General features: G+C 30.5%; 1 protein-coding gene across 3 annotated transcripts in view; it reads left to right on the top strand.

Moving 5' to 3' along the window:
- The window catches only part of MFS17 (Major Facilitator Superfamily Transporter 17), a 334,641-nt gene that overhangs the window by 266,689 nt on the left and 46,729 nt on the right, over positions 1 to 21,223 (top strand). For all 3 annotated transcript variants that reach the window (XM_075376088.1, XM_075376081.1, XM_075376071.1), the window contains exon 8: positions 1 to 132. This exon is cut by the window's left edge and continues 1 nt beyond it. In XM_075376088.1, coding sequence (XP_075232203.1) covers positions 1 to 132 — 132 coding nt within the window. The remainder of the gene's footprint in view (positions 133 to 21,223) is intronic.

Raw genomic sequence — 21,223 nt, 5'->3', positions numbered from 1 at the left:
ACGGTTTGATGAGTGGCATCCCATTCCTGTGCAGTTACTTCTCATCAGTAGTTTTCTGCTATGCAGCTGACTTCCTTGTTAACCGGGATATCATGGGCCTGACAAATGTCCGGAAGGTGTTCACAGCCATGTGTAAGTCTTCTTTTTCATTATTCATTAAATATAATGCTTTATAAGTAGATTGTGCAAGTAATTTGAATCATTGTGGTTGGATGGTGTCAAGTTTATGAAAATTGTATGCAGTAATTATCAGAAGATGAACACTAGAGCAAAAGTATTTTTTTAAATAATAAATACTAATATGTCAATATAATTATTTAATTTATAATTTTAAAAGAATTACCATTAACATATTTATTTAAATATTAGGTAGCTTGTAATTAGATTTTAAATCTATTCAGGAAAAAAATTATTATTTTAAATTTATTTACAATAAACTTTAATTACTATACTTTGCCCCTTACACATACTAATAAATATAATTGTTGTGTGAGATTCAAAGGTGCTATTATTTACAATTTTTTGTTTCTCCCTCAAGTTAGCTTGCAATCACTAGGTTATTGTCATTTACAGAACATAGATAGAAACCATAGATAGATAGACCTTGATGTACTTTAGTGTTTAAACATTGTGTTTCCTCAATAAAGTGCCTTTAGATAAATAAAATCAATACTTGGCAAATTCCTTTTGATTTTTTCTTAACACAGTTCATACTATTCCTAAAAAAAATTTCCTTTGATCCAGTTTACATCTAATTTAAATTACTTTTTTATATTAATTTTATTTTGATTGCTTTATTAAGTGATCTTTAATTTTTTTTTAATTTTTGTTAATTTTAGTATTATTATGATTTGTAGTAAGAATTAGTTATAAGATTTATACATATTACTCATGCATATTGTTGCAGAATCCTGTAGTTTCTAAAAAATGAAATGTGTACTTTTTAAAAATCTACTTCATTTGTACTTTATTTAATACTTCACTTGGTGGATTTCAATAATGGTGGATTTCAATAATATTTTTTTTTGTTTTGTTTTGGAGAAAAAAGCATTAATTTGTGTTCTTCAAAGATTACTTACTTAGTGTCACTCATGAGATGATGATGAACCAGTTCATACCTATTTTATGAAAAATAGTGCTGCCTTACAGGAATTATGACGGGACTAATGAACAAACTTAACATAAATACTAATGAAACTGATTACTGTTTTCCTGAGGTAGTTGGTAAAAAAAATGTCATCCTCCCATACATCATATATATTGTATGGAAGGTCTGCTAGAATTATTGTTAGTTTATGTGTGAATTGTTGAATGACTGAAGAAAGTAAAGTACTTATATTTTGTGTAAAAAAATAAGAAATAAGCTGCAATGATCAATTAATATTTTGTTTATTTTGATGCTAAATTTTCTTTAGAATCTTTTTCTTTAATGGTATTAAGAAAAATGTTAACTATGTTGGTATTTTTACCATTTCTTTTATAACATTTAACATTTTTTTTAATTCACTTTTTTCTGTATTAAAAATTTGGTTCCATTAATTTCAGATACATGTTTAAATAAGCACTTAATGCATAAGATTCATTATCTATATTCATAATTTTCTATGCCAATTATTTTTAAAATATGTTCAGTTAAAAAAGAACAAAAATTAGTTACCTCCTTAGATTGTTTTGTTGCCGATAATCCAAATAATATTTTGCAGAATAAATAAGATCTCTTGTTAAATGAATAAGGAAAAATTGTGAATAAAATTTCTTTCTCCTGTCAAAATTTGTAATTAAATACATTTATAGAATGTTACCTATTTAAAATCTTTTAGACTCATTGTTTATAATTTTTTATTAAAAGATGTATAAAAGAGATCTTTAATGTTAAATTATGTTATTTTTAATTATAATTTAACAGAAATATAATTCCATATGATAAGTTGTTTGCATCTTCATACATTGCCAGCACATGGGTTGCTATATTATTTTATTGAAGTTTAAAAAGTTTTAAATGGATGCAGACAGAGAATGAGAGCATACAGGAATATTAAAGTGTAATTTAATGAGTAATATTTCAGATCTACACACCAGGCATAGTGTATGATAAGAATTGAAAATGTAGGTAGGGTATGTTGTATAACTTTTTCAATGTTTTTAAATCTAAATAAATAAAAAATTAATATAATCCACCTTACCAGCATGTTTGAGAAATTAGTTTTTAAATCTTTTTTTAGATTTTGATCAGTTGTAAATCCGAGCCATTAACAACTGTTGACTGATCCTAGAAATTAAAAGCTTTGTTTTGTAAGTGGTCTAAAAGATTGCCTTAGAACTCTCTGAACAAGACACAAGAACAATGTTATGTTTTAAAAGGATGAGGCACAGTGATTTTCATTGCTGTCACATGAAACAGCTTTGTTCTTCTTTCTAACTGGTGCTGCAGAGAAACATAAAAGCTTTAATATTAAAGATCTGCTCTTTATAGGAATTTAATAAGAATAAGCAGCTGATAATGCCCAACCTGAGGGAGGTAAAGTACCACAGCTACCATACAATACAATCTACACTCATCACAGTTTAACATCTACAATAAAAATAGCACAAGTATGTACAGTGTGACTAAAAAAACATTTCAAATTTCCCTTCATTATACCATTTTTAGCTCATTCTCGTAACAGTAAAACACAGTTTGTGGATTGGGCAGGACTAATTTATAAATCTGATCCTACTAACAGACCCTAGTAAATTGAGGCAATGTATATAAAATTGTTTCACTATAAAAGGGTTACATTAGTTGTTTATTTTACTATCATGACTTGCTTTTATTACTATGACTTTCTTATGACCATTTGATTATGGTACCTTTAGAAATTGAATTGTATATTTTTTATTAATTAACTGTTCTAAGTGTTTTAAATTAATTTTTTGTGTTATTCAAAACTATTATTGGTGAATTACAAGGATATAGTGCTGTAATGTATTTAAATTACTGCGCAAAAATTGGTAAACTAAAGAAATTAATATTTCCATCACAACTAATAATTTCTTCTTGATTTTCTCTTTTCAAACTTGATACTACATTATCTCAAAAACTGTGTTAAGAATAATTAAAATTTTTAGTGTTGTTATTAACTATTTATTACAAAGATAACTAATCTAAAATCAGAATGTTGTGAGTGCTAGTTTGAACACCTTTAGATCTTATAACTTTAAAAACCAAGTGGTTCCTCTGGGTTGAGTATTTTTTAGAATTTTTTACCAGAATTTCTTTTCTTCAGTTCCATATTTAGAAGGAAAGGTATATTTATAAGAAATTAATATTTCTTCACTTCTCCCCTTAATTTATGCATTTTGCTGCTAGTTATTGTCTTCAAGTACACATTACTTTTTGGAATAAAGGATGTCTACTCTTATATTGTCAGAAATTTATACAATTAAAATAAATATTTATATAAATGTAAAAATTTGTCTGTCTGTTTGTATCATGTGAAAACCAACTGATCGATTGTTTTCAAATTTTCAGGGTGTATTTGTGTTATTTGAGGGAAGGTTTTAAGCCATAGATTAAGGCCATAATCTCCTTGGAGATGAAGATATTAAAGATATTCATTAAAGAAACAAATATTAATTCTTTTACTTCATTATATTTGTCACCATGGCAACAGAAATCAGTAAAATGACTAATACTTTTTTCTTTAATGAATATCTATAAACTATTTAATATTCTTACCCCCATGAGGATAAATAACATGTCAGAGGTCCAGGGGGTGGAGCCTCCTCCCTGTACAGTCGAGCAAGAGAGCCCTGACTGGCTATAAACATGTTTGTTAAAACATTATTTTTTAATTCAGTTGAATACTGTCAATGATAAATAAGGTTTCATATGAGATTTGTTTTAAAGGTTTATTACGGTAAATTGCAATAGTTGCCCTGTTTTGAAACGTTCATTCATGTGTATTCTTTAAATGGTGAATTTATGAGCATTAAATCAGAGGTAAAATTGATAAATTGTGTGATATAATTTTTACTTGCTTTATTGCATGTGTAGATTTTTTATGTGATCTTGAAAAGTTAAAATTACATGATCTTCTTTAAAATGTGATAAGCTTATGTAAATTTCTAGAAGAAAAAAAATTGAATTGCATATTTAAACTTAGTATTATATATATAATTTATAATATGTGATAATACCAAATTTGCAGTTCAATTGTGGATATAATTAATTTTGACTTTTAAATTTCCACATTTATAAACTTACAGATGCTCATTGTATCATTTTTTGAATTAATTGTAGTCATCTTGATATAAAATCAGTTATCTGGCCATCGGTAATTTTATAAATTTTCATAAAATTTTCTTTATTTGTGATAATAATGTCCTCATACAACCAACCACATGTACATAATTAAAACATTATAGTCTTGCAAAAAATGTTCAAAGCCACAATAATTTTATCAGATAATGTTAAACTAATAAACTTGTATCATATGAAAAATGGTTCTGAAATACTTAAAAACAAAATTTTTAAATTTCAAAATAATGAGTTAATGATGTCTTTAAATATTAGATATATTCATAATCATTCCATTAAATTATGGTATTACTTAAGTTAAAAAAAAGAAAAAGTTATTAAAACATTGATCAGCATATAATGATGAATTGTAATAACACTAAAAGTTTTAAACATTACAAACTGCTACTCTTTATATAAATAAAACTTGTTTTTCCAAAAGACCTTTTGGAATCAACACCTTCTGTCTATATGTAAAGGACAAAAACAAAGATCTCAACACATTTAATATGAACTTTACAAATACACTTAATTTTCAAAAAAAACCAATGCACAATAAACGAACAGGAACAACGTAGTTTACATGTGTCATTCAATTTTATGCTAAAGGATTTTAATATTTATGATCAGTATCAGTAACAACTGCGTGATTAATAATTCCATTGAAGAATTGCATAATGCTTAAGTTTGATGTGGTCTTCTTTGTGTATCAATAGAACGTTAAGGCTATTGTTAATGTTGGTAGTATTATAATTTGGTTGATAACATTGACGTTATGTTACTGTGGAGTACTTTTAACTGTTGACTAAGTGCAATATGAGATTACTAACTTTACTTAATAGCTGCATCCTGTTTTTTAGTGTAATAATTTCTGTAGTTGGATTAGTGGAAATACACATCTTACATAACATAAATGTTTTCTTATTGCACACACAATAGAAAACTTACTTCAAAAATGCTTGAAATATAATATAGGATAAGGTTTTTTGGTGATTTTGTTCTCTGTGTAATGGTTTGGTTTGTATTTGGAAATCTACAGTGCTCCAGGTTTTCTTTTTTTATATTTGTGAGCTATTTTCTCTGTAAGTTTCTTTTGTTTATTTGTATTCCTCTTTTTGGTTATTTTTATTAATGGTTTGGTTATTTCATTTTGGATAATTTTATTTAGTTTCTGTTTTATTATAATATGAGACAATGAGTGTGGTAAACACACAAAAATACATAGCGTTCAATCTTCAGATCATAAAACAAAGATTACAAAAGAACAAATGTCCCTGGAATATGAAACATTAGTTTTTTCCACTGCACAGTATTCTATGTTATGCAGCCACAAGAATGCAGCTTCATACTAAGATTAAATGAATACTGAAAGCTTGTCATAGCAATAGAGAGTCAACATTTGCCAACAATCTCATGTACCTAAATTTACATTGATAATAGCCTTAATAATCCACATATACACTAAATAGGATTCCATCTTACACACTAAAAACATGAAATATACAAAAAACATAAAAACATACATTGGATATTTTGGTTTGGTTTTATGCAATTTATTATTGGATTCAATACAAATCTAACACTGTTTTTGACCACGTTCTAAATATGAGTTAACTTAACTCAAAAAACCTTCCAGTAGTAATATCAGTTGTAAGAACATCAGCACTAGTTAACAAGGTGGTTGTAAAGATGACTGAAAATGCTTTGAATCAGTTACATACAAATATTTTATTACAAAGTTTGGTCCATTTTGTCATATTTAAATTAAGTTTTAATAAAATCTGCCTACAGTTTTCACTGATACCATCATAGACAAAAAATCGCAAAACTAGGCTACACAAAAAAAAAAATGGTTCCATAACACATCTATAATGCAATATTTTAGACAGCATCAGCATATTAATTGTAATTGAAGCTTGACCGTTAGTGGATGCAACTGATCAGTTATTGTATTTTTATTTTTTTTATAAGATCCAATTTTTTCAAGTAAATGAGATCTATTTTTGTTATTAATTTCTGGTATTCATATATATTTCTGATTTGAAAATTCATTTTTGTTTTTTTTTAACATCATTAGAATAAAGTTTTTGTTTTCAAAAAACTTATAAATACTTAAATATTTACTGAAGTTTCTATTTGTCACTCTAATCTAATTTTTTTTTACAATTTCCTCATATTTGATTATATATAATCCTATTCTAATATAAAGTATTTGAATTTTATAGGATTTTATTATTAATCATTTTAATTAATTCTTCATTATTGTTTTTGTATGCAAATTTATGATAGTTTTCATTGTTATTAGTCATTTTTTTAATGTGTTAGAGTAATGTTATACTTTTAGTGTTGTAAGTTTGTTTATTTTGTTTCATGTGTAATTTTATATTTAACTCATCTCTTTCATATTGTAATTGTTATAACACATCTTTGCTATTTATATTTTATTACATTTAATTTTTTTTATTATTTTTTCAATTTAGTTATTAATGCAGAACAGTGGCAGCAGTTATTACTGAATAATCCTGTTCTTAATAATAATAATAATAATTGAAATATTCATTTACATTTACTTAACTATATTACATTTTAGGTACAAAAGTTTTCAAGTTACTGATTAAAACTACACCCTTGATCTAAGCAGTGAGAAATAAAGTGATTTTATATGTTTATATTAATACAGGTGTCGCTATTAAATAATGAGACTAATGAACTGTGCATGTGCCAGATTTGTACGACCGACAGCTATGTAGTATGAAGCCTTCCTTGTCTTTCGATTGTTGCCACTCCAGTTTCTGAAGACATATTAGTCTGGCTATGGCCTTTGTTTAGATAAAACTTGTTTTTTTTTGTTTTGCCTAAAAATGATAAGTGTTTTATTAGAGCAAACAATTATCGTGAAATTTCATATGAAACTTGGAAAAACCACTACTGAAATTCATCTTTTATTAAAAAAAAGTATGTAGCAGTGATTCAAAAACCTATGTGCATGGGTTTTTGAGTGGTTTAAGTGTCCAAGATGGCTGAGAAGATGTTGAAGATCATGTTTGCCCAGGTCGCCCTTCCACGTAAAAATGGATAAAAACATTGAAAAAATTGATAATCTGATCCGATCTGACTGTCAGTTAACTATTAGTGCGATTGCTGAAACTGTAGGAATTAACAAAGAATGCGCAAGGCAAATATTACATAACAATTTTAACATGCAAAAAGTGTGTGTGAAAATGGTGCCTAAAATTCTCACAATTGAACAAAAAGAAGCTCGTGAAAATGTTTGTTCTGACACTTTGAATGTTATTGAATATGACCCAGACTTCTTCGAATGAGTGATAACATGTGATGAATCTTGGTTTTTCATTTATGATCCAGAAACTAAGCGCGAATCCATGCAGAGCTAAAAAAGCTCGAATGAGCAAATCTGAATTCAAAGTAATGATGATTGTTTTTTTCTACATTCATGGAATTGTGTACCTTTACTGGGTTCCTGAAAATCAACCTGTTAATTAACATTACTACCTTGAGGTCCTTGCTCAACTCTGAGAAAAAAATAAGAAAAAACAATCTGAATTGTGAAAGAACAAGTCATGGGTTTTTCATCAGGACATTACTAACCAAGCATAACATCCCAGTGTTAGACCATCTGCCTTATTCATCTGACCTGGCACCATGTGACCATTATCTATTCTCCAAGGTCAAATCTGCATTAAAAGGAACAAGATTTCAGACTGTTGAAGCTGTGAAAGAAAAAAGCGGGGCATGCTTCATGAAAGAACTCGCAGAAGACTTCCAGTACTGATTTGAATGAATGAAAATTCACATGGAGTGTTGTAGGGATAAAGGAGGGGTGTGTAAAGAAGGGGATAATAACTAAATATATTTAAATTTAAAATAAAATAGTTTACAGGATTAGTGTTGTTATTTAACAGCCACACCTCGTAACAAACCCTGCAAGCAGTAGGAAAACCAGAGCTGAGGTTCTGTGTGAAGAGTATCATTTGTAATATATTCATTTTGGGTGCAGCTCAACGAGTCAGCATTCTTTTATATCTAATCACCATGTTAGTCAATCCTACAGTGCAAAAGATTGTCTGATTAGCATGTTTTTAATATTTAAAATTGTCTTTTAAATTTACCTTAGAAAACATTACTGTCTCTTTATGAACATTATGACCCCAATTCATGAGCCCTGAACCCAAAAAACCATTTGTAATGTTTAAGTTGCTTATTATATTTGGAATCAGATTATTCTTTGCTCTTTTATTATAACTGAAGGTAAATAAATATTATGGTATTTTTCATTAAATGTCTCCCCAAGATTTTTTAAGTTTTTTACATTTTGAGATCTGTGAAAAGTTATTTATTTGGTTAGAAAATTCTATGTTTGGATTCATGTTCAGGCAGGTGGTGCATTTAGTTCAACCAAAATAATAAACAAGAATTTCATTAAAACCATTTTTTCTTCAGGTTGCCTTTCAAGGTGAATCTGAGAGTTAAAATTTTCTTTTTCTTTTGATCCTTGCTTATTCTAAAATAAAGTGAACTTTTAGAACACTTCACACCTCGCATTAAGGAAATTCTTATAGATTGAGATTACTGGAAGTTTGATTAAAATATTATGAAAGTTTTCTTTTTTGTAAAACTTATATCCTTTCTTGTGTATTTCATTGCCTTTTATTTTTTTCACATTTTTAATGCTTAATAGAGATGTAATAGAGTAACCCCTTTTGTCCTTGTACTGCCCATATGAAAACATAAAGAAAAAATTATGTACTTTAAATTTTTTCCTCAGTTATCTATTTATGTAATCCAGGAAATATATACAGATGTTAAAACCTAAGTATTTTAAAGAAGCACAATCACTTACAACTCATCAGAAGATTTTGGTTTATATTTGTAGTGTTATGCTTATATAAACTTCACTGGAAAAGTATCAATCTCCAAGTAATTGAATTTCATAGAACTTTATATGTCTGATTTTTATTTACAACTTTTTGATAGTGACTTTTGCAGTAGTCATTAAATAAAATCAGTTCATTAAATTACACTGGGGAACAAAAAAGAATTTTTTTGTCATGGGAAGAAAAGTATGTGATTCTGATAGTATTTTTTCTCCTGTATCCAAATATGGTATCAGTTTTTCCCCATCATGCAAGGTTTCCAAGAGGCAGGCATTTATAATTTCAAACATTTTAATACTTTCTGCATTCTTAAATACACAATACTCAAACATTTGATTCACCTCGAAAGTAAGAAATGATGATCTTCTGCTATATTTCACCTGTGGAGCATCCCTCTTGATGGTCCAACAAAAATTGGTCAACATATTTGGATTCCATTTGCTTTGATATCTCTTTTCTGTATCTGAAATTTCCTGATGAAAGTGGCCCCATGCTCATCACTCGCTGTACCAAGATTTTCCGGGAAGAAAACTAGTGCAAATGCAGGAAGTGTACTTTTAAGGACAACAACCCAAGTTTTTATAAGACGTCATAAGATTGTTGACAATGTCACGGTAATTTTCACAGTAAACAAGGTTCAGATGACCTGCTTTGTTCAAAAGTTGTATCACCAAAATCTGTTTCTCTTTCTTCCATCAGACTCTGAGCTCTCTTCATCTAATGTCACATGTTCTGGAGGCTTTGGTGTGTATGGGCAATTCTTTGCAGTGTGGAAGTAGTCTCATTGCAGATTGCAAGTTAGGGTACACCATTGTTTGTTTTGATTTTGACGTAATCCCTTTAATGTTTGTTAAACAGAAATAACAGTCAGAAGAGTGATCTTTGGGTTCCTTCCAAATCATTGGGATAGCAAATGACATGTGGCGTGTGCCATGTTTCCATGCAGTGAGAAGTCTGAAACACGATAAACAACAGATATGTGGTGCTCAGGCTCTTGACTTTACACCCAAAATAAAGTTCATAACACTTTTTTACCAATTGAATAATGCCTTTGAGACTTGAGCATCATTTCACCACTTGCATAACAAAAATTGTTAGGATGATTTAAACAAACTAGGAATTTTGTAACTAATGACTAATTAAAAGAAACAAAGTTGTAAATATGTAATACATAACAATTCAGACACACAAAGCACTCACAATGACCTGTTTCTGGTTCACTACTATCTCACAACTGACATCGTTCTGATGAATGTGTGCTACACTAGATCACATTTGTACATGTCTCTGCACGTCTGAACCTGCACAACAATAGCAACGCTACCCTTTGAGTACCCTTTGGAGAGCTGCATCAAACCAGTCAAATGACTGAAGACAAACAAAACCCTTTGAGTTAGCTCATTCGATTCCATCATATTTACAATACTCTAGGAGCATTTACTTGACAATGCACAAATGGACAAAAAAACATTTAAAAAAATGAAATTAAAAAAACTGTAGGTGATAGAGAAATTTATTTCTTTTATTTTGTGGTTGATGGAGTACATATTTGAGAATGGGATAAAAAACTGCATTAAGTACATCTATTGGTACTCGCGAAACAAAAATCATTTCAACCAGTGTTATCTATAATATAAAAAGTAAGCCATGTAATTCTAGAGCTTACTTTTATATTTGGGTAGAAAGCAAAGTTTTATTTTTGTTGTTTTATTTCTAGTTTGTTATTCCTTTAAACACTTTGATAAATTAAAATACTTCATAGGAATTTTTTAAATGTTTATTATTATTTTTCATAGGTAAGTAATTTTTTTGGATAATGTACTCTTAGTATAAGAATACTATGGTAATTCTTGAAAAAATATTTTTATTTTTACTGTATGATTGTATTAAGTTTGATTGATTTTATTAATTGATTATGAAACAATTCTTTTACAATAAAAGTCTACTTCACATTTAAAGATAAAGCAGATCTTTGATTTTTTTTAAGTATTGATTGATTGATTGGCATGGCATTTCTCCCGCCACCACCCCATTTGGTCACCCTAAAGCATAAGACCGAATGTCTGTGCCACAAACAGCTACTGAGCCGCAAATCAGTTTAGCGACCAGTGTCTTAACTAGCTCATAGAGCTAACCTAATTGCGTGAGCGAACTAAGCATGATGCCACACACCACTTGCTTCATATCCCACCGCTTACTTGTCTTATATTCTAAAATGGGGAGCCGCACTCCATCAACTACCACAATATATATGGCATTCAATAAATTAAATTTATCACGTCAAGACAGCAATTTGCTGCTACACCTTAGTCGCTGAATGCCAGCAAGTACCTGTCCACCAATATTAGAATGCTTGGAGTTCTAATTGGCTGATGGCCTGCCATAACTGTCGGGTAGCTTCCCACAGCAGTGAGGTAGGTATCTTTCCCTTAAATAAACTACTGATGCCGGTTGAACAAAGCAACGGCATCAAGGAACACCCACATGGTCCGACAATGCGGCTCACGCCACAATAACTCGCCGCTTATGAGTGGCCAATTTTCCTCTTGACCTCTAAGTTTCAGGGTGGCCTGAGTTCTGGCTTCCCCAAGAGCTGGGGAGTCAAACATCATATGTTCATTCGACTGGACTTCCCCGCAGATGCACAGCTCATCAGCTGCCAGGTGGAACTGAAACAAATATTGGTTCAAGTTCGCGTTGTTGGAGAGCACCTGGGCACCCGTTACCCTTAAAAACAAAGGAGAGCTATACCTTACCCCCAAGTCCTGTATAAATCAATACAAGGACCTTTTCTTTGTCATGGTGTGCCATTCTTGCTGCCATGCATCCATTGTGAGGCTGTAAAGCCTTCTCCTCAGGTGGGAGATGGGCAACTGAACGAAATTTAGAACTGGTGCATTGTAATCAACTTTCTGCTTCGGTACAGGCCTGGCTCGAAACCGCATCCCAAATACCTCGGTCTCCCTGCAACTTTGCAACTTCCACATGGCTGCCCGAACTTTCACCCATAAATCAATTGGGAGAGTCTTTCCCAATAGGGTGGTAGCCTCGTAGGAGGTTGTTTTAAAAACACCAGTGCATACTATTAATGCTCTGCACTGAGCACTCCTTAAATTCTGAATAAGTGCTCTATTTCTGTCCAACCTATGTGCCCAAACGGATGCAGCATAAGAGGCCATACTTTTGAAGACACCTTGGTACACCATGTACAAATGACGGCCTGACAGCATGTAATCCTTCCGAGCAATCCTCCTAAGTTTGTGCATCACAGAGACGGCGTCCGCCGCTACTTGCCTAATGTGGTTGCTAAACAGCAACTTCTCATCAAACAAAACACCTAGGTACTTATGAACCCTAACTCAGCTAATCACACAGCCTTTACACTTAATACTGGTATTATGACTGTATGATAATTTGTCTGTACCCTTGAGAAGCATGAACTTAGTCTTGGGCACAGAAATCTTTAAATTTTGAATGTCCATCTAGCCCTTTGCAGTTGACAAGGCTGGCTTCTTTTAAGTATTATTTAAAGAAGTCTATTTTGATTTCATTAATTTATTTTTTGTATGTATTATCAATTTCTATGGTCATAAGCCACTTTTGAATACCAGCAGAATGCTGGGAAATTTCATCCAATTTTTTTTTTTGACTTTGTGATATACAGAAACCAATTTACAAAAATTGGATAGAAACTTCTTACATTAAAACTGATTTTGACTGTTTGAGATTTTATATTACATCACACCTATCAATTTCCAGAATATTATATGCTGCTTTTCGAGATGTTCCACATATTGTAGTATAACGAGATTGTAAGTATGCCGTTTACAATGTTACTATGGTAGATGGAGGACCATGGGAGTTAGCTGTCATCCTGGCCCTTTCTATCTGTAGTTTCTTGCTGGCAGATTCAATTTTCTAATGAAGCTCAGAAGCTTCATTAGCTTTATTGGGATTCAGTGGGATGGCAATCTCCTTGTGGGACTGCCTAAAGACTTGGTTTTCCAATCAGGTGGTTTCACATATAACCAAACTGCTAGCGGGGTTGCTTTCTGAGTAATACCAGGTCTCCTATGTCTAAAATTTTAATTTAACTGAATTATAACATACATAATTTTTGTAAGCCATCAGTGCTCCATCAGTGTAGAATTTTTAGACATTACAAAACTTAAAATTCAACTTCAGAAAACATTCCATCAGTTAAAAAAGATACTTAAAATCTATACTTACTTTTACTATTGAATTGGTTAATTCAGTTGTGGTTCCTACCACCATTTTTTTCAGGAATTTTTCACAGATATATTTTTCTCTAATTCATGTAAGAATCTCTTCAAATTCTGTGACTTAATTTTTAACATTTTTCTGCAACACCATACTTCAAAATCTTCTACTTTTTGGCTTTCTGGCTTAATCATTTTCTATATTATGCTTAATTAACACTTTGCAATTTGATTTGATTTTTTGTATTTTGTTTGTATAGATTAAAAAAAGAATGCACATAGAAATGAAATTGTAGTTTTGACTTTCAGTCCACTTTTTATATCTTCCTTATAGGATTTGGGTTTCATAATTTTGCTTTGTAATAATATATTTCTATAACTTATTGTATAATGTATTATCCTATTTAATATTTACTTCTGCAAATTCATCTTTATCTCATTTTGTTTCAGTAGTCTGTTTACATTGAAATTGAATTTTTGCTCTAGCATTGAATCTGTACTACTTACTTTTACAAAAAAATATTAGAAATAAATGTTAATGAGATGTATGGTCAGTGAATTCTGATGAATTCACCATATGATGAAGTCATCATATTATTAAAGTCACATTCTCAGTATTGACATGATTGATGTGAAAGCTGGTTTTTACGCTTTTGGAGTTAAGAGATGTTATAATCAGCTTATTAAAGTAGGGTAGTAGTACAGGAGGATGATAGTGAGACATAGCCAAACATTTATTTATTCTTATATCTGCATATTACAGAAATTAGTATTTATATTTGTGTATAGTATTTTCATTTGTGTAGTATTTTTATTTTTAGTATTTGTGTATATATGTGCCCATATATATATATATATATAATACACACACACACACAAACAAAAAATATACATAAACATATGTGTGTGTGTGTATATGTACGTGTGCAGGATGGAGCAGAGGAAACAGATGTTTTTAAAACTGCTAGTACTCAGTGCTGATTGGGGTATTAACCTTCAGCGATCTCTGGCGGACAGCTCAGACTTCGCAGTTTTAGTCTCGCTATGGAGCACTGGAGCATAGAAAATTGTGTGTTTGCTGTCAAGCAGTTTTTTTTAGAAACAATGTTTCTGTAGTCCAGCAGCTAACTGAAAGGGATTTTGTGCAACGCAAAGAATTTTGTGGCATAATGAACGCCATTCTTATGGAAGATGCAAATGCCCTAATAATGATGAGTGATGAATCCCATTTCCATCTGAATGGCTTTGTTAATATACAGAACTGTCGGTACTGGGTGTCAGAGAACCCACGTGAACTACACAAAAAACCTCACCACAGCTCAAAAGTAACAGTGTGGTGCAGTGTCTCCAAGAGAGGGATTGTTGGTACTTACTTTTTTGAAGAAGGGAAAACCGCAGTTACAGTGAGATCAGCGTGCTAAACAACTTCCTGTGTCCAGAACTGGAAAGGCGTTGGGTGAACATGAGAGAAGTGTGCTTCCAACAGGATGATGCCACAACTCACATGGCGAGAGCATTAATTGAAGTGGTTTGACAAATGTTGCCTGGACTTATCATGTCATGATTCGGCGATGTTTCTTGACCCCACACTCTCCCAATCTATAGATTTATGACTTTTTGTGGACTACCTGAAATGAAGAGTTTATATGAATAAGCCACACACAATTGAAGACCTGAAAATTTTCATTCATCAGGAAATTGAAGCTGTGTCCAATGAAATATTGGAGAAAGCCATGCATAGCTTTTAGAGAGGATTCGAATTTCTGTCTGACAAAAAGGATCATATTGACATTATTTTTCAAACCTAATTAAGGTATGTTGATTTCAAAAATACAATAAAAATTATTTAATATAAAACATTTTTTTCTACAATTAAATCAAATGAAGTTATTTACCAGTGAAAAAGATGCGTTTCCTCTGCTCCACTCTTTATATATATTCCCATTTTTATTCAATTTTTATAATAAAAAATAAATTAATAAAATCAGACGAAGAGAAAAAATTTGTAAATAATATTATAACAATAATTAGAAATATATGTAAACAAAATTATTTTGAATTTAATGGAACATGTTATACACAAGAAAATGTTTTGCCCATGGGATTTCCCTTATCTGCAATATTAGAAATAACTGGAGTACATAAATAACCTACCTCAAATGAAATCATTATAAACAAAAATTCTAACCACCCTTGGTTCCAAAAAATTAATATTTTTTAAAACATCATAAATAGAGCAAAAAATACATAAACTATAAACAGGAATTGTGTATTGAAATAAATTGTATAAAAGATATAGCTATAAAAAATGGATATCATATGTCATTAATTGATAATGTACATAAAAATATAATTCAGGATTTTTCAATAACACAGACATTACTACATTAATACCCATAAATAAAAATAAAAATAGTGAAAATATTTGTATAAAATACTCTTATACAAATAAAATTATAGAAAATTTGATTGACGCATATAATGATAAAAAATATAAACCTGATAATTGTATAATAAAACATTTAAATTATTATAATAATAAAAAATAAATATGATTCTTCCGGTATTTATAAAATAAATTGCAACAATTGCGAAAAGATATATATTGATAAAACGAATAGGTTCTTTAAAGATAGATTTAATGAACATTTTAGATCATTTAAAAAGAGAAAAATAGGTTTCTAAAATGTAGCTGACTATTTAATAAATAATAATCATAACATAACTAATTTAAAAATAATCAAAAAAGTAAATATTGAACATGAAAATACGAGGTGTGTAAGAAAAGTAATGAGACTGACTTTTTACTTACCAAAGTTTTTATTTTTTTCAAACAATATTATCCCCTTCAAAATAGTTCCCTTGGGCAGCTATACACCGGCGGAGTCGTTCCAACTCCTAGTAGCAGTGCTGGAAGGCTTCAAATGGTAGGGCTTTTAACTGGTTGGTCACAGTCTTTTGAATGTTCTGCAGAGTTCCAAAATGACGTCCTTTTAAGACATGTTTCAATTTCAGGAAAAGGAAAAAGTCACAAGGACTCAAATCAGGTGAATGGGGTAGTTGAGGAACTGTAGAAATGTGTTTTGTGATAAAAAATTCCCTGATGGAAATGGCCGTGTGACATGGGGCATTGTCATGATTAAGCATCCACTTGTCTGCAATGTCTGGTCTCACGTGAATCACTCTTTTCCTGAGCCTTTCAAGGACACCTTTGTAAAACATTTGGATGACAGTTTGTCCTGGAGGAACAAATTCTTTATTCATGATACCCCTAATGTCAAAAAAGCAAATCGACTTGGTTTTGAACTTAGAATTTGCTCATTCTACATTTTTTCGGTCGAGGAGATGATGGAGTGTGTGCCACTCTTCACTTTGTCGCTTTGTTTTAGGATCGTACTCAAATATACAGAATTCATTACCTGTGATCACACGATTGAAGAATTCTTGGTCGTTGTCAATCCTCTCAAGAATATCAACGCACATGTTTCTTCGATTGTCCTTCTGTTCTGTTGTGAGGTTTTTCGGCACCAATTTCGCACAAAACTTTCACAAGTCCAAATTGTCTCAAAATTTGATGTATGGTGAAAGTGTTTAAATTTAACTGTTCACTCATCATCCTTATTGTTAAACGACAGTCTGATCTCACAAGAACCCTCACACGCTCAATGTTTTCACCAAATTTTAAAGTTGAAGGTCTCCCTGAATGTGGTTGATCTTCAACGTGTTCTCGGCCTTCCAAAAATGATTTGTGCCAGCGAAAAATATGTACTCTTGATAAGCAGTGTTCCCCATAGGCCTGTTTCACCTTCAAAGGTCAAACTCTTGGATTTCCCAAGTTTAATACATAACTTGATTGCACAATGTTGCTCTAAATTCCGATGTTCCATTTTCATAACGCACAACAAAAACACAACTTCACTGATGGTGCAGTCAAAAATAATGTGTTGGCTGAACGGAGTTGAAACTCGTACTGAGCATGTAGGGATAAACAAACCGGTCTAGCACATACCAATGGACACAGTGTTGCCAGATCGCTCGCAGTGTTACCAATCTCATTACTTTTCTCACACACCTCGTACAAATAAAAAATTAGAAATTTTAGAAAAAATTATATGTAAATAGATATAAACGTAAATTCAGCCTTATAAATCTGCAAACAGAATTTGATTGTGGACATTCTTATTAAAATTTTTTAAGTTGGCATACAATGATAAGATTGATGAATTAATAGTTATTGCAATACTTTTTCATTCTTGACTGAACAAATTTTGTTCAACAAATATTTGTTTCAAATATTAGTTGAAACAAAGAGAACTGATAGAAAACCTTGGCTATCAAAGTATATATTACAGATATTAACAAATATATTAATATACTTAATATATATTAAGTATATATTAACAAATATATACTTAATATATATTAAGTATATATTAACAAATATTTGTTCTGAAATATTTAAAATGTTTTACATTTTATTAATAAACAATTATTACAAAATAAAATGTAAAAAGCTAAAATTAATGTGTAAATGTAAACAAAGAAGAGTTTATTAAAATAAAAATTTTACTGAAGATGGGCTTAGGCCCGAAAATGTTTAATGAACTTAAAAAAGTAAAGGTAAGAGTGTTTTCTAATTCTATATTTTGCAAAGGCCGAAAAAATATTACACGCATGCACGCATATGTTTTTTATGTGCGTGTATCTAGTTATACACAGTAATTTACACTATTTCTTGTAAATAATTGTGTTTAATATTAATTATAAATATTCAGTTGGTTAAGTTCAATATCTTTCTCTGTGAATCATGAGACCTTGACGATGGTGAGGGGGCTTGAGTGCTTAGTGAACAGAGAAGCTGGATCGGAGAAACAAGGTGTCAGATATTTCAGTGAAATTTAGAGAAGCTTGAGGATGAAGAGGTAAAGAAGATTTTTGAGGAGGACGTCACAAGAGGTCTGAGTAAACAAGGTAAGGTAGAAAATTTAGAAGAATGGGAGAATGTTAAAAAGGAAATTCTTAAATCAGCAGAAGCTGATTTAAACAAGAAACTTAGTTGAAACAAAGAGAACTGATAGAAAACCTTGGCTATCAAAGTATATATTACAGCTGATGGATGAACGTAGAAAGTATAAGAATGCTAGTGATGAAGAAGGTAAAAGGAACTATCGACAGTTATAAACAGGTAGTGCAAATTGGCAAAAGAAGAGTGGATTAAAGAAACGTGTTCAGATTTGGTAAGAGAAATGATCATTGGTAAAATAGACGGAGTATACATGAAGGTGAAGGAGAATTTTGTGGTACATAAATTAAAATCTAATAATGTAGCAAAGATGGTACACCGATTTATAATATGAAAGTAAAGGTTGATAGGTGGATGAAATATTTTGAAGAGTAATATGGAGGAAATGAATTATTTATAAGGAGAATTTTTTTTAAAAATAAACAAGAACAAATGAAAGTAATGAAATGTAGAAATAATTTAGATGGACCACTAAAATTAAAAAAAAAGAGAAAAGATTACGGAGATAGAAGAATTTTTGTTATTTGGGAAGTAGAATTACTAATGGAAGAAGCAGGAGTGGTATAAAATGCCGAATAGCACTGGTGAAACAAGCATTCAGTCAGAAATATATAACTTGCTTACATCGGAAATTATTTTAAATGCCAGGAAAACATTTTTTCAAAAAAAATTGACAAAATAAAATGAAAAATAAAGAGGTTTAGCAGCAAATTGATGAAGAAAGAAGCATTTGGAAAAATATAGTTGAAAAGAGAGACAGAACTATAAGGCCACATATTAAGGCATCCTGGAATAGTCGTTTTAATACTGGAAAGACATGTAGATGGGAGAAATTATGCAGGCAGGCAATGCTTGGAATATGTAAAACAAATTGTTAGGGATGTAGGATGTAGTGGGTTTACCAAAATGAAATGACTGACGCTAGATAGGAAATCTTGTAAAGCTGCATCAAACCAGTCAAATGACTGAAGACAATTTTTTCAGTTTTTTTTACAGGTGTATAATCTCTTTTTGCATTTTTTTCAAAATTTATTGCCAGCAACGCCACATGTATAGAAAATTTTTCAAAAAATCTGTTAGTCAATCCCGAAATTAATCAAAATACAGGCCAACACATGTACATATGTCTTACAGAAATTTACTTTTTTTGGAGTTAGGAATCTTGAAATATCAACATTTGCAAAAGCCCTGGTATCCAACATTTTGGGTATTCGCTATACTCTCCCTTTATGCTACTACGACTCTGAGAAAGCTACACTCAGAAAAGTAAAGATTGGATTAGATTGTTTGACTCCCATTAAGGTTTAAATGAAACACCAAACAAGAGTATGTTTGGAGGGTAAATTCTGAATTTTTGCCCAATGAAACATATCTAGTGTCAAACTCAAACTTGTTGGGTGTAAATATGCCATGCCTGTCAGGCATGGCATATTTACACGCTACAAATCATCCATCTCATCCTCTGAAGCAATACCTGATGGTTGACCCAGAGGTTAAACACAAAAAAAAGTGAGACTTCACTTATTTTGATCAAATGCTGTAACAAAGTATTGTTTAAATTTGAGAATATCTTGTCAATAAAATAATATTAGTATTATTTCTGATGAAAAATGTAACAGTTTTCAATAAGCTATCTTTCAAAATTTCATTTTAGCACTTGCCTTTTAGTGAAAAAGAATATGTTTAAGAACAAAAAAAAATAATTGTTTGAATTACTAGAGAAATTGTAAAATCTATGTGTATCCCCTAAGAAGCCACTGTGATATGTCAGTTAACTTTTCTAATGGCTTTTAAAATTATTTGAAAAAGTATGGCATTTTTTCTTCTCGGAAGCAATTTTGATGAAAAATTATTGTTTAAAAATCACATGTTTTTGCTGTAAAGCTAAAAATAAAAGATTAAAAACTAATTGTTTATCATAAAAATCAAAATTTTTTAATATAATGAAATCAACATAAAAGTTAATATTGTAAGTAACTGTTATCTAATTCATAACATGTAGTCTTTTTTACAGACTTTTTGAAAAAAAGTATGGTATTATTTTCAGTTGCACGGTGGAACTGGGGTTGAAATAGAATTTTCTTTACATTTTGAGGTATGAGGAATATGAAAATACCATTCCCTGAAAATGTAATTTCCTTTTATTTATATATATAAAACGGATCAGTTTCATTGAAATTTAGATATATTGTAGTAGTGTATCTGAAGTTGTACTTGTAAAAATTTTATGAAGATTGGTTTAGTTTTTTCTGAGTTACGCTCAATTTAAAGTTGACAACAGACAGCAATGTGAGTAACCTCAATTTAAGGTACTTTTTTGCTTGGATGTTGAAATTGGGAGATGAAAATGAGTTTTCTTTAGGTTTTGAGTTATGAGGATTTTTCAAATTTTGTGGTTATAAATCTCCAAAATACCATTCATAAATAAAATTTGGTGTCTTGAAAATCTCCAAAACTACCAGATCAATTTCATTGAAATTTAAGTATGCTGTAGTAGTGTATCTGAAGTTGTGCATGTGAAAATTTAATGAAGATTGGTTTAGTTCTCGAGTTACAATTGTTCCAAAAATTTGAAAATTGTTTGGGCTGAAAATCTCTAAAACTAATTGAATAATTACATTGAAATATAGATATTTTGTAGTAGTGTGTCTGAAGTTCTGCACGTGAAAATTTTATGAAGGTTGGTCTAATTGTTCTTCAGTTATGGTGAATTTAAAGTCAAAAACAAACTTTGTATTGGTGTATCTTTCACATGTGAGTATGCAGTAAGACAGTAGTGAGTGAATTTAAACTTTATGCTTGCTTG

This window comes from Lycorma delicatula, chromosome 1 (genome assembly GCF_047948215.1).
Source record: "Lycorma delicatula isolate Av1 chromosome 1, ASM4794821v1, whole genome shotgun sequence".
In the NCBI taxonomy this organism is placed as follows: Eukaryota; Metazoa; Arthropoda; class Insecta; order Hemiptera; family Fulgoridae; genus Lycorma; species Lycorma delicatula.
The sequence above is the reverse complement of the archived record's forward strand: the minus strand, read 5'-3'. Positions and strand labels throughout refer to the sequence as shown.